The 14,666-nt window shown below is 42.9% G+C and overlaps 1 protein-coding gene across 9 annotated transcripts in view; it reads left to right on the top strand.

The window, feature by feature from the left end:
* The window catches only part of TEAD3 (TEA domain transcription factor 3), a 108,491-nt gene extending 95,980 nt beyond the window's left edge, over positions 1-12,511 (top strand). For all 9 annotated transcript variants that reach the window (XM_084852913.1, XM_084852909.1, XM_084852911.1 and 6 more), the window contains 7 exons: positions 109-152; positions 1,704-1,765; positions 3,237-3,370; positions 3,785-3,958; positions 4,989-5,129; positions 5,906-6,058; positions 8,159-12,511. In XM_084852913.1, the coding sequence (XP_084709039.1) occupies positions 109-152; positions 1,704-1,765; positions 3,237-3,370; positions 3,785-3,958; positions 4,989-5,129; positions 5,906-6,058; positions 8,159-8,272 (822 nt within the window). In that variant the 3' untranslated portion in view covers positions 8,273-12,511. The remainder of the gene's footprint in view (positions 1-108; positions 153-1,703; positions 1,766-3,236; positions 3,371-3,784; positions 3,959-4,988; positions 5,130-5,905; positions 6,059-8,158) is intronic.
* The last annotated feature ends 2,155 nt before the right edge of the window (positions 12,512-14,666 follow it).

The raw sequence follows: 14,666 nt of genomic DNA, 5'->3' as shown, positions 1-14,666 counted from the left end.
ACTACCATTATATAACAATAAAAACCCTTAAGCTCCTTTGATCAGAGCAGCAGAAGCTATGCAGCTGTTGGGAATATCCCTGACATTGTGTTCTTTTTATTTCCACAGTTTTGGAGTGGGCCTATCCCAGGACAGTCTGGACCTTCTCAGGAGTAAGTAAAGACATCTATTAATTTTGAACATGACATTTGAAGAGCAAGTGCTTGGACTGCATACTTCCATGGCATACCGCCTAGCAGAAAGCACTAGTGTTGAATTTCTGAATTGTTCCACAGAAGCTGGTGCCAAATTGAGCAAGTTGCTCATTTATGCCTGTGTTTTGTGACTGTTATGCTCACATTTTTCCAAAATAAGGACTGTTTCAAGTAGAATCATAGTCATAATTGCATGTGGAGATTGCTCCAACTCACATCTCACATAGGGAACCCCTGTGTTTGAAAACTCGTCCATGTAAACCAAGGGGTGCAGAACTACAGGACTGGGGTCCCATTCTGGCCCTCCCCAGTTCCCCAGAAAGCCACACACCTGTCCCTGGCCCATCCTTCTCTGATGTGGTAAGCTTTTGACATGGCACACAATATTCATTTGCTGGGGTGGTGCTTTCAAACAAATGGAATAATGGGCTCAAGTTACAGGAAGCCAGATTCCAGCTGAACATCAGGAAAAACTTCCTGACTGTTAGAGCAATACGACAATGGAACCAATTCCCTAGGGAGGTGGTGGGCTCTCCCACACTGGAGGCATTCAAGACAAGGTTGGACAGCCATCTGTCAGGGATGCTTTGACCTAGATTCCTGCATTGAGCAGGGGGTTGGACTCAATGGCCTTGTAGGCCCCTTCCAACCCTACTGTTCTATGATTCTATGAAACAACTCCTCAGCTGTGTATTGTTCTACCTGAGAATATAAGAAAAGCCGTGCTGGATCAGACCAAAGGCCTATCTACTCCAGCATTTTGTTCCTACATTGGCCAGCCAGATGCCTGTGGGAAGCCTACAAGCAGGATATGAATATAATAGCATCCTCCTGTTCGTGTTCCCTAGCAACTGGTCTTCAGATTCTTGATTCTGAAATAGTAAGGAAGGAAGATAGGGGAAGGAGGAACACTCTGAGGTTTTATGTCTCTAGGTGTAAGAGACGCTACCCAAGATTTATCAGGCAGGACAATCCTATTGTTTGGTCTGCTCAGGAGGTGCTGCCGGACTCTAGCCAGCAAGGCAGAAACGGGGGTTGAACGTGAAAAAAACTGTTGTTGTTGTTGTTGTTGTTGTTGTTGTTACTATTTCCCTCCCATTGCAAGCAATGGGAGAAAAATAATTTAGGGGCTGGTCTAAACCTTTCACCATGTTGGGGGCATGGAGAGGAACCGGCTAAAGTCCTTTGGATTTGGAGCCCCTCCTGCTCCGACCACATCATGCCACCAGTCTTGCCCCCTTTCCCCTCTCCGATGTCAGAGAGGGAACAGATATGGAAGGATACACAGGGGTCAGGAGTGGAGGATCCATGGTTAGATTTCCTCCAAGATCGAAGCTCTGCCTCTGACCTTAGTGGGGAAGATCTGATCTCTCCCATTGCCCTTGGATTGCAGGCTTAGTGATCTCTAGGGGACTTCCTCTTTCGACTGATTTGAAGCATGGGTGGATTAGAGGCAAGTTTCTTAAATGAGATCCTAGCTAACTTGTTTAAAACTATTTTGTTTTTCAGCATTAAACCTTTTGCACAACCAGCCTACCCCATCCAGCCACCCATGCCGCCATCACTAGCCAGTAAGTGGTTTAGCTCACCTGGTTTCTTCAACTAACTGATCTTCTGCCTCCTAAAATATCATTTTTGTTGGCTCCCTTGCCACCATCAATATCAGTTCTCGCTTATTTATACACACAGCTCTAGCTGTTTTCTGTCATTACTGAGGACCTCTCTGAGTCTTGGTCCAACCAGGATAGTGGACCTCTCCTGCTTCATTCATAGGCACTGAATATCTTCTTGGTCCATTCCAACAGGTTAGGTGTCCTCACTTTGCCCCAAATGATGATAATCCCTGTGAGTTTTCTCCCCGCAGAGCAAGTAGCAGCTTGGTGGAGTGCAATTTAGAATGGAAAAAATGATGCAGTGGGAGGATTAGCCACTCCTCCCCCAGTGTCCCCACAACGGTTTTTAAGCTTTACAAAAAAGAAAAAAGGACATCTAATTATGGATCTCCCATCATCTCACTATATTTGACTGAATGGTTCACGCCTTCACATTGCCTGAGATGTGGCAGCATGGAATTTTGCAGGATTCTGATGTACTGTTTGAATGCATCAAATTCCTATAAGCTATGTGCTCTCTGAGTTGGGGCAGTGCTTGTCCCTAGTCCATCTTCACAGCAGACAGAGATGAAACCAGAGTCGGCATCAGCCGCATTTTCTTCACAACCATGCTCACATTATGCTTGCATAGAAGGCAATGGAGATTTCAGCACTACAATGGAAACGTGGCAAAGCTATTGAACCAGAAGATAGAGAAACTGCATCATAGTTGCTCCCAATCTTTTAAATTTGACCCAGTAGGAAGATCTTTTGCCTTTAGTTCTGAGAGTTTGAGCAAAACCTCCCTACTGTGTGGGTGCACTGATATTAGTCTTCTGGGTTGTCCTTTGATCTCTTTATTTTATCTCCCAGCTCCTCATCAGTGAGATGGGTTGTATGGGTGGAACACCTTGCTGATAGCAGGAAATTATGCAGTTCATCAGGAAGCTTATCTGTCTGGTCTAGTGATCTTCCTGATACTCTGGCTAAAGAAACCTCTATGGGAATAGGAGGGTGACTTCTTGGATTGCTTTAGTATCTAGGAATGTAAGTCATTCTTTATCCCGAAAAGATAGTCTGTTTCAACTTACCCTTTAGTTCATCTGGAGTTTGAGGCTGCTAATCAGTTCTGCCTTTTGGTTTACAAACAGCCTTGCTTTAAGGTACAGGATAATCTCATCCATTTCACTTCTGCTATCTCCCACATGCATAGAAAGCCCAGAACCTTTTGCAGAAATGAAATATGCAGACTCAGGCTTTGAATTCCTATAATTTGAGAGAGAGGTTGCATTGTAATTGCCATCTAGGCAATACTGAAGGAAATGGTCCTTGAATGCTTGGAAGGATGGGCAACTGAGCTGTATGGGAGCCTAACAGGTTTCTCCTCACCTCTACAGCTGAAACCTCCCCCTACAGTGCTCAGGAATGTTACAACACTTTCTTCTTCTAGGCTACGAGCCCCTGGCTCCTCTCCCACCTGCTGCCTCGGCTGTGCCAGTCTGGCAGGACCGCACCATTGCCTCTACCAAGCTGCGGCTCCTTGAGTATTCAGCGTTTATGGAAGTGCAGCGTGACCCTGAAACGGTAACTCCTAAGGAAGAATGTTTGGCCCTGCTCCCCACATGGGCTGGGATGTGGGGGAGGGGTGATGGAGTTTTCCTGCTCTTACTAAATAATAGGTTCTGCAGATTACTGTCCTATCTTGGTACTTGCATAAAGCCTGGCCTTCCACTTATCAGCTCTCTGCAATAAATGATGCCTAAGACTTGAGCCCTGGCCTCCCCTTGCTGCTTTGTGCAATAGAAGGGTTAACGTGGGTCTTTTTGGAGTGCTTTTGTCCAGATGGCAGTGATATGCAGTAAGGGAGCTGAGTCTTGAATTTTCCAGTGCAGAATCAATAGGAGTACCTGATTCCCTTTGCCATGGCTTAATTTTTGTAGTGGAGAATGATATCTTCTGCTCCAACATGTTTGCACATCATGTTTCCCCCACACACAGTATAGCAAGCACCTCTTTGTGCATATTGGGCAGACGAATCCCTCGTACAGCGACCCACTGCTTGAGGCAGTGGATATCCGCCAGATTTATGACAAGTTCCCTGAGAAGAAAGGTGGCTTGAAGGAGCTCTATGAGAGAGGGCCGCAGAACTCCTTTTTCCTCGTCAAGTTCTGGGTAAGAACCACGCATCCTGAAGCTAAGCAGTGCCTCTGAAAAACCATTCTTGAGCACTTCTTCACCATACGATGGGGCAAGCAATTAGACAACAGGATTTTGCAGTCTTTTGTCACCATTATCCTTTCATCTAAATGTGGATGTTGGGGGGGATGCTATCTGGCATAAACCATTTAGTGCAGCACCAGGCAGTCTTAAATTGGGTGTGGTTTCACTCACTTTTCATTGCTAAGCAGTTTGGACCAGGTATCTGGATGGAAAATGTTAAGGAATAACAAAAGTTTCTGTAATTTATTCTGAAGCTGAGGGATGTCTTTCCTAAGAATAAGAGCAAATTTCAGTAGCATACTTTCAGGCCTAAGCAAAACCATGATCATCAGGTTCCTGTAGCTCTTATGGGAACCTGAACAGCCACAAGAGACAAAAGAATAGTAGTCTGTGTTGGTTTGTTTTGGTTTTATGCAGCTTTCTTCAGTTTTAGTGTCACTGTGTAGTATTTAGCCTGGTTTGAACCTGTTCGGTATTGTAGCTTAATACTGCCAATTAGTTGTTGTGTTCCCACTATTAAGTCTAAGAGAAATTCTGTTTCAACCTGGAATGCACATTGAGTATCTTCAGCTCATCTTCTCAGCTTTTGGCTAAAAATATGTGGGCTTGTGTGGTCCAGTCAAGAGTGCTGAACTGCTTCTGAGCCTTCGCTTCAAATTCTAGCTGAGCCATGGACTTGAGGGAGTTGGTTTGGGCAAGTCACATATTCTGAGCCTCCATTTTCCATCTGCAAAATGGGCATAATAACTTGCCTCAAAGGGTGGTACTGAGGATAAATGATTATAAAACAGGTTATTATTGTTAACTGTTTATATAATTCATAATTAATATCAGCATGGAGACACTTTTCATTTTGGTATCTTTGCCTCTCAATAAATTCATCCCAGAACTCTGTCAAAGACTTGCTTGACCCAAGCAGAAACCAATAATTCCTTCTTACCTTTATTTGACGTATAATACCTCCTTCCTGCCCTTGCTCTAGGCGGATCTGAATAGCACCATTCAGGACGGTCCTGGTGCTTTTTATGGCGTAAGCAGCCAGTATAGCAGTGCAGAGAACATGACCATCACAGTCTCCACTAAGGTGTGCTCTTTTGGGAAGCAAGTGGTCGAGAAGGTGGAGGTGAGTCCTGTGCTTGCCGTGTGTGTGGGACCTGCAGAAGGGGGATGTTACAGAGAAGGTGAAGAGCATCTTGGTTAATGTGGGATTGGAGGCTGTGGTGCTTTTATAGCTCTAGGAGAACGTACAGCTTGAAGGGGAAGGTGCTTTATATATTTATTTTATTTTAAGTATTTTTATCCCACTGCTCAGCCAAAAAGGCTCCAGGAGCAGCTTACATACATTCAAAAGATAGTCCCTGCCCACAGGCTTATAATCTAAAAAGACACGACATGCAAGGAAAAGAACAGGAAGGGAAGAGGAAAAACTAAGTAGCCTTTCAACAGGCCTGGTGGAATGGCCCTACTTCTTCTCTCTTCTCCCTCTGTACAGCCTGCTGGAATGGCTGATGGTGGTGACAGTTGAGGGAGGAGGAACCTGATCGAGGTGGTTTTTTCGCAGGGTTTGTGGAATGGCCTCACTTCCTCTTTCCTATCCCTCCATCTTTGAGACTCCTAGTTGCTAGAAGTGTATGTGCTCTGTAATAAGTGGAGGTGGGTTATCTGAATAACCAACTGGTCTTCTGTTTCTTTTTTTTCCTGCCCCAGAGGAATGGGCTACTTTCCTCCTCTGAGTGCTTCATCTCCCCAATTCTCCCTGACCCATTTCACATGCCATCCTAAATACAAGAAATCATTACATCTCCTCTTTTATATTCTTACATCCTCAGTGCCCCACAGTTCCCACTGACAGCTGTATATGGACTTCTTAAGGCCTGATCTCTTTGTGTCTTTCTGCAGACTGAATTTGCCCGGATGGAAAATGGAAGGTGCGTGTACCGAATCCATAGGTCACCTATGTGCGAGTATATGATCAACTTCATCCATAAACTGAAACACCTCCCAGAAAAATACATGATGAACAGTGTCCTGGAGAATTTCACCATCTTGCAGGTAAAAAACTGCTTCTTTTTTCTTTATCTTGGATCCTCACCTACCTCTTTAGAGTCTGTGTCTCTCATTTATGCTTAGTATTTAGTTAGTTAGTTAGTTAGTTACATTTATATCCCACCTTTCCTCCAAGGAGCACAAGGCAGCATACATGGCCCTCTGTACCTCTCCATTTTATCCTCACAACAACCCTTTGAGGTAGGTTAGCCTGAGAGTCAGTGACTGGCCAAAAGTCACCCAGTGACCTTCGTGGATAAGTAGGGACTAGAACCCAGGTCTCCCAGGTCTAACCACTACACCACACAGGCTCTCCAGTAGTGCTTTCCAACAAATTACATTGACCTGGTTCACATGATCACTGCAGCTTAAATAAGTCATGGTGGCTTGTTTAAGCCATGGCACATGCCAGGCACCATTTGCCTAATTATCTACCCGAACTTGGCTTGTGTCATTTGAACCTGGGAGGCATGGCTTGTTGGAGGGGGAAACAACCCTCAAACAACCCATGGGTGAACAATTAGGCAAATGGTCCCCAGCATGCACCGCGGCTTATACAAGCCACTGTGACTTGTTTAAGCTGCAGTGATCATGCGAATCGGGCAGTTGTATGATTGGTGTTAGGAAGAAGGTCTGACTTAAAACCGATAACAGTGTCATCCCCCTCCTTTCTATTTTTTCTTCTTTCTTTCACTGCCGTGGTCATCATTCTTTTCCTTTTTCCAAGAAGATGATAGCTTAGTGATTGTCAAGTAATGTAGGTATTTCACATGAGAAGAATTTTGTTCAGTGCAAGTTGTGAGATACTTTGGCAAAGACAAGCTCTTGTGGTTTATTCTGGGGGTCTTGTAGTTTATTCTGATAAATTTCCACATAGCCACCTGTAAATCACCCCTATTCTTAAAATTGTGGTTTGCATTTTGGAGAGTTTTAATCCAGCAAGTAAATCATAATGACGTTTAGTGGATAGATTGAGAAACTAAAAAAAGATTCAGGATAGAAATAATAAACATGAATACTGAAAGTGAGAGCAGCTTCTTATGCTATATTTTAGGTGTAGATGCCTTTGTATATTTTATGTTGGTCGATTGTGATGTGCGTATGTGAATTTACACTTTTCCCTTTAAAATATACATAGAAGTAGCACCTACGAAAGGAATTCCACTTCTGTGTATTTTAAAAGGGAAAGTGGTGATTTATACGTATGTGCACTCTTCACAGTTGGTGTAGTGTGTATGTATATTGTACTCCATTTCCTGTACCTGAGAACAAAATGTAGCATGAAAAGTTGCTGAAAACCAGCTCCTTTAAGCCTTGGTGGATTTTTTTTTTCACTTGTAGCCTTTGACTTGAGAGCAAAGATGGAAACCCTGGAGAGCTGCTGCTGGTCAGTATGGATAGTACTGGGCTAGATGGACCAAGGATCTGACTCAGTACAAGGCAGCATCAGTATGTTTCATATTAAGGAGCAAAAAGGGTGACACTCAGCCCCAAAGGCTGCCAATTCCTGCTCTAGAGGCAGCTAGGATTTGCAGGGGGGACTCTTTTCTGGAACCAATTACCTAGGGAGTTAGTGAGCTCTCCCACACTGGAGGCATTCAAGATGAAGTTGGACAGCCATCTGTCAGGGATGCTTTGACTGAGATTCCTGCATTGAGCAGGGGGCTGGACTCGATGGTCTTATAGGCCCCTTCCAACCCTACTATTCTATGATTCTGTGATTCCAGATGTTGCTTTTACTGTGCAATCACCCTGCCTCATTCATTGAATTTTATGGGCATCCAGACAACATCATCTTCCACACTTGTGTTTTCCTACTGCTTCTTCCATCTTTTTTCTTTCCACAAAAATCAAATTTAGGAAAAGGAGGAATAGCTGCACAACATCTTTTGACTGGCAGCACAAGGAACTATCTATCTGAAAGGAGATGCTTTCTGTAACTTGATTTAAAATGGGTGGGTTTGAAGTAGGAGCAGCTGTGTAAATTTCTGAGATCTGTTAGACTAATGAGGCTAAATGATCCTAACATTTCATTGGATTCAAAGTCTGACTTTCCCATTCTGTTTTCCCTGATCTCACTGTGTGTGTTTTTTCTTCTTATCTCAGGTTGTAACGAATAGAGATACCCAGGAAACCTTGCTCTGCATAGCCTTTGTCTTTGAGGTATCCACCAGTGAGCATGGGGCCCAGCATCATGTGTACAAGTTGGTCAAAGACTAGAGGCCCCTCCAGGGTGACTGGGCAATTTAAGGAAGAGGGAGGAGAGAAGTCTTGTCAGAGAAGCCACTCGTATAGGATGCCTTGACGCAAGTTTTTTGAAAACGAACAAAAAAAAGCGATGCCAAAAAAGACTGTTTCACAATCACAGATGTTTTCTACTTAGGAACAATTTTTTTACAAAAATAGAAAAAGAATTACAGGAAAGCATAAAGTGGAAGGAGAATTGTATCTGGAGGCAGCAGGGAGGACTGTTCCTGTGGGCTAGGTCTCGAGTATTTCAGGAGATGTTGGTGCCGAGGCCTGGTACCTCTTGATGCCTTTCCCAGCACACAGTACTAGAACAGCATCTGGTGAATTGAGACTGCCAACTTCATAATATCAGAATGTGCCTATATTTTTCATGCCAACATCTGGATTTTGTCCTCGAAACTAGCTTTACCTAGTTGCTTTCATCAGCTGAAAAGAACCGTTATGTGAGGGCTGCTGAAGATGGGCGATCAGATGCTGTGCTGTAAATGATCCCACTCTGTTTTAGACACTGACAAGGAAGATGAAGAGTTTTCTTCAGTCTCTTGCCACAGTGTGTGTGTGCAGAGCCAACGCAGGGAATTGGCAGATTGCAACATGTTGTGGCATATAACCCATTGGTTAACTACAAAGAAGTGATTTTGTTCCCACAATATCCTGGGCATTTTCTGTTGCAGGATCTACTGCATTCCCCCAAGCTATGGTGTTAGTGGAAGGGCACCAGGTGGTGTTTATGGCAGAAGTGCGGCAATGTTGCATTCATGTCCCAGGCATTTGGATAATAGGCGGGAGTATGGCTACAGGATTCTGTGTGTGTGTGTGTGCGAACCCCAACAAGAAAAGGAAGGTCTTAAAGGTATCTGTTCATGGGATGTTAAAAGGTTAGAGTATGTATTAGTAGGAAGGGGTGAGGGGCTGAGCTGGAGGAAATGAATGATGCAGCCTGCAGTTTAGCAGGCTAGCTTTAGGTGGGCTATGAGATGACTGTTGAAATACTTGGGCTGGCTAAGGCTGTGTAAATTGGAAAATTTTCTAAATTTCTGTGGGATTTTATCCAGCTCTGAAAGGAGTTTTTTGTTTTTTTTTAACCTTAGCAATATCAGAAACAATATGGGAAAAGCTTAGACCAAAATTCTTGGTGCCTAGGCATTGTTCTGGTAAGGTATTCATTTCCTTTGTGCTACTCTGTTCATCTGTGGTAGTCACCCAAGAAAGGGCAGGATCTAAATACCAGGATGCAAGTCTTTTCCCAGTATTGCATACTTCCCACCTAGCATATCCTTGTGAAGGTTGCTAGGACCAAAGTGAAAATTGAGTAATCTAGTAGCCCAAACAAAGGGAGGTGCTGAAAGAGGAAACATAATACAACTTGTTATAAAGAATCCCTTGCCATTTTAAAGCTATACTATTTGCTGTTGGAAATGCTGAGGAAAGTTCCTCAGTAGGGTTTAAGTGTACATGAGCCCCTCTACCTTAAACCTGGTGTCTATCATAGTGGGCTTATAATTTAGATTGGTGCTTTTAGAAATCCTGTTACATGAATAATGTCAAGATCTCAGTACCTTCAATATACATGGCACCTCCAGGCCTTGGGCCCATAGGCTTCAGCTATTCGTCTAAGTGCTAGCTCGTAGTTTAATAACAGAGGAACTAACAGAATGTAAAGGTTGCGCCTTTTTCTACCATTGAGCTTTTTCTATCTGGTCCTTCAACTTTTTCCTTTGCTACGTGGTGGTTTTTTTTAGTTAATTGGTTTTCATTAAAAATTCTCCTTGCTCCATCCTTTCTTTAGTCTGAAACACTCTTAATCAACCCATTCAGACGAATCATCACCCTATGCTCTCTCACAGACCCAGTGTGATGCATATGGAGGAGCCTCAGAGCATGTGCTTGGGAAAAAGGTGCAATACAATGCAAGAACCCCGTTGCCAGGGGAGGGGGGGAAATGTGTCATTGCCATTTTTAGAAGGAATTGGAATGCATAGGCCAAGGAGTGCTGCTACCAATTCCCATTCTTGGCTCTTTGTCAAGCTTTGAATGGAGCCTGTTCTATGATGCTGTGAGGAGAGGTGTCACTACCAGGATCATTTTCATAGTGGTATCAAGATGTGTAGAGTGGAGCTCACAAAGAGATAGTGAGAGGAAGCTGGGAGTTTAGAATTGGGTTGAAAAGGAAAATCTGTTAACAACAGATGGACTGTGACCACGAAGAGGCAGAGAGTTTGGTTCATATCCTAGAACAAAGTATTCACATTAAAGCTAGAGATCCTCCCTCCATATGGTTTATTCCTCATTTGTTTTTCAAGGGTTGCTTTTTTTTGCCTTGTCTTTTCTGCCACTGTCTTAGAAGGTAGGAGGTGATGTCATGAAGACTTTTCCTAAAGTCTTGATTCTCTCCTTTTCGTAACTGACTTGGGCCTCATCTTCAGTTTTGGCCTGTATCACCACTGCATTGTTGACTTAGCGCCCATGTTTCGACTACCTGGATGGTCACCTTTTACCTGAAGGACCAGGTACAAAGGCACTGGCTAACTCAGACTTTGATCAGCAGACTAAGAATGTTCCTAGGAGCCTTTGGACTGTTGTTTGAGGGCAACATGCAGCTATGAGGTGACACCATGAGAACAACTGACAGAGTAGTTTCCCAACTTTTTTGAAGGACGTTTTTAATTAATGTAAGAATGTTTTTCCTGTGAAGTGTTTTTAACGGATACCACCCAAGGACTTCTGGAGAACTCCATAGAATGTTGAAATGAACACTCCTCTCTGTGTTATGCAAGACCCCTGAGGTGGTAATGCTGATGGGAATGATACGTGGAGACTGTATTGTTAGAGCACCAAGTCACAAGTTGCTCAGGAACAGTGCCTTATTTTGCAACATGGTGTTGTGCTCTTAGGGGATGAGCAACAGGTGCTAGAAATTCTAGAAAACAAGGGTAAGCTGAATTAATATATGGGCATCTCCTCTGCTCTCTGCCTCCAAACACGTTAATCCAGTTGCACTGTCCTTCTTGGCAAAACTGATGTCCCATGCATGACTGTGCGCGATGTTTTGGGCAAACTGGTCTCTGTAGTGCCACAATCTTCTCTCCTGAGTGTTTGTCTTAGGAAGAACTGGCTGCCCAGTAAAAGCCAGCTTTGAAGTTCAGGTACGTTTTGAGACCCCTGAGCATTTGGGGGAGAGGTACAGCATCCTTGGAATCAAATAACAGCTGTCGTAACTAGAGTGGGAGGAGGTATAGTTAAAAGGGGGTGGGATGTTGAATTCCTTATGACTACAGCCAGAATCTCTGCATCTGTAAGGAGAGGAGTGCTGGCGAATTTATATGTAGCATGTTTATTTTCATTCCTAGATCAAAAACTCTGGGAATTAAGGTTAAAACTTTCCCTGTTCTCCTTAGCCCATATAGAATAAAATATCCCTTTTCTGCTTTTAAAAAAAGCCTTTTTAAGAAAAGGCACATATATATATATACACACACACACACACACACACACCCTTGGGGCAGACTTCAGCATACACATGGGGAAAGTGAAACAGGGCCTTAGTCTTGCCTAACCCCGAATGTCTTTATATACAAACTGTTTCTTGTATTTTATCCACAATCTTCAACCCAGCTAGAGCCTTTGGAATAAACTTCCTCTTAAACTGGACTATGTTACATTTCTCATCCTTTCTTTTTCAACCCTACGATACCATATTATTCTTAATTTCTGTGCAACATGTAGTTAGATTACATCCCTAGCCTTCCTGTTGCAGAATCCCCTGCACCCTCTGCCCTCAAGTTTGTGGGCACATCTGTACACACAAACCACTGCCCATTTGGTGTCCCTTGGAGAATGGCCGCAAGGCTAAGGAAATACTGGCTTCATGAATTTCTCTTAGTTGGACATAATACAGGTACCCTAAAACTCAGTAACCAACTCCCCCCACATCCCATGTATTTATGAATTTCACATGAAGTACTGTTTTATTTTTTTAAAGACTTTGTAAAGCTTACCAGGGTTATGGTCACCTTTTTTTAGAGCTCTGTCAGTCCACAGTGTAAAACCATTTTTATGTATTATATTTTGTGTATTTTTTTTAATCCAGCTGTGATGGGTATTGTTGTGTTTACTGTATGTCCATCTTCAGGTAGATGAGACAATGGAGCTTCTAGAAAGCTATGGTCTGCTGAAAACTATTAAACTTATTTGTTCATGGGTTGGCTCAAACACCTTTTCATGATCATACTTTAATTTTCTCATGTTTGTTCATCAGCAACAAGAAAACTGCAGTTGGACTCTGTGGGTTGAATCCAGACTTGGTCATACTTGGAGTAGAACCATTGAAATCAATGGGACTTAAGTTGGTAATTATTGACATGCCCCATTGATTTCAGTTGGGTCTACTCCGAGTATGACTAACTCTGGATCCAACCCTGTGTCTGTAATGTATGTGGGTATTCTGCATGTCCGCAGTCTCCGTGTGCAAGTGGAGCATTTTGCATTGCATTCAGTTCTGGAAAATCTCTGCTTTAAAGAAAAACAAAACGTGTGTCTAATACTTGTGACCGTGAAGTCATCTTCACTGATAACATCTTCACCTGCAGAATATGAAGTCCCACTTGAATATTGTGAACCTAGCTTGGAAACAGCCTCGGTATCTTTATAGTCCAACTGTACCTTTCCAGAATTGACCTCTAATGAAACCAGTTCTGCAGGTTTTCAGCAGAAATCAACACAGTGCTGGTTGGCTGGCACCCCATGATATCATCAAAAAACATCTCCAGTCCCTAAAACAGTTTACACTGGTAAAGGTTTCAGGGTGCGTCTGTTTGTTATATTAATAAAGCAACGAATAAATATGCTGTACTTTAAAAATTAAAAAACAGCAGCCTGAAGCAGGCCTCCTCCCTTCACATGTGCAGCATAATGCATTGTTTCCTGATCTAAGGGTTAAACAACTCTCACATAACCTTAAAACAGACTATGGATTATGCGAGGGTTATTTAACCCACACGTAACCTACACTCAGCAGGCTTGCGCAACATAACTCCCAAACAGGGGTTGCATATTCAAAATGGCAGCAGCATGCACCCGGCATGCACCACAGGCTCACTGTGGGTTAAATAACCCATGGTGAGCTGTTGTGCGAGCAGCCCCAAACTCTCTTTAGTGGAGCTTACTCTGATGTAAGCACACATAGGATTGTAGCCTTACAGGTATCAATGCCTTGCAGTGCAGTCTTATACATACCTTTTCAGAAGTTCAGTGGCACTTACTCCCAGGTAAGTGTGTATAGGACTGCAGCCTTAGTTTATGGACAAACAAAATTGGGAACATAATCAGTACTAGAGAGAGTGAGAGCTGCAAACTACTGTACCCTATGCTACCTAGGCATATGTATCTTAGTTTTTGCTGTCTTAGAAGTAGGAAACATTAAAAGTTGAACATAGAAACCACAAGTGTTGAAGTAAACAAAAGAAAGTGTCTTGTTTTATATGGAAACTCTCTCTTACAATCCCAATATTAAGGACTAGTACATATTTGGATACCATGTTAAACTTTGTAACAGCCCTGAAGATGTTGAACATATACAGGAATACACATATGCAGCATACATAGGAATTATTCTCTAATGCTGTAAGTTATCTTACATAAACAAATCTTCACACTATATATTTTGAGTAAAACATTGTCTTAAAGAGCATTTCACTCACTCCAAAAGAGAAAATAATTCAAAGTAGGGTTTTATAAGTGTTGCCCCAAATTTCCAATATTTTCCTGAATTTTTATGTTTTTTCTCCAGGAAAAAAAAATGGGATGGGAGTTGTGGGATTGTGTGGGCTATTGCTGCTGCTGGCGTGCAGGTCCGCACGCCTTCAGACTGTATGGGAAAGGGCTCTGCACATATACATCAGGTCTGATAGTTTGTTCTTCACTGTGTGTAAACAATAGTTTCTTCTTCGATGTGTGTGAGTGAGAAGGGGATATCTCTTCTAGAAATGGTGTCTGCCACCCGTATTTTTTGTAAGAACTTGTATTTAAAATAATTATAAAAATTTAAAATTGCCACTCAGTTATCAGGGGCCTCTTTTATTTGATCAAAATATGTTTTTAATTAATTAGTATAATAGATTAACCAACTAGACACTGCTTCCCTAACTGGAACATTCAAATGAAAGTCACAACACCTCAAATCACCTCAGCTTGTTTGTCCTAAATCCATTTTGTATCTAAGACAGGAGTGGGCAATCTGTGGCCCGCAGAGGCTGCTTGTGCAGCCCACTGCAGGTGCCCTGCCACCCCCCACAGTTTTGCCACTGGTGCCACCACCACTCAGGGCATATGAGGAGAGTCATCTCGTGCCCCTGGTTTCCCAGTA

Source organism: Heloderma suspectum, chromosome 4, assembly GCF_057233095.1.
Source record: "Heloderma suspectum isolate Gila_16-S chromosome 4, 16-S_ref, whole genome shotgun sequence".
Taxonomy (NCBI): Eukaryota; Metazoa; Chordata; class Lepidosauria; order Squamata; family Helodermatidae; genus Heloderma; species Heloderma suspectum.
This window is presented reverse-complemented; position numbering and strand designations above follow the sequence as displayed.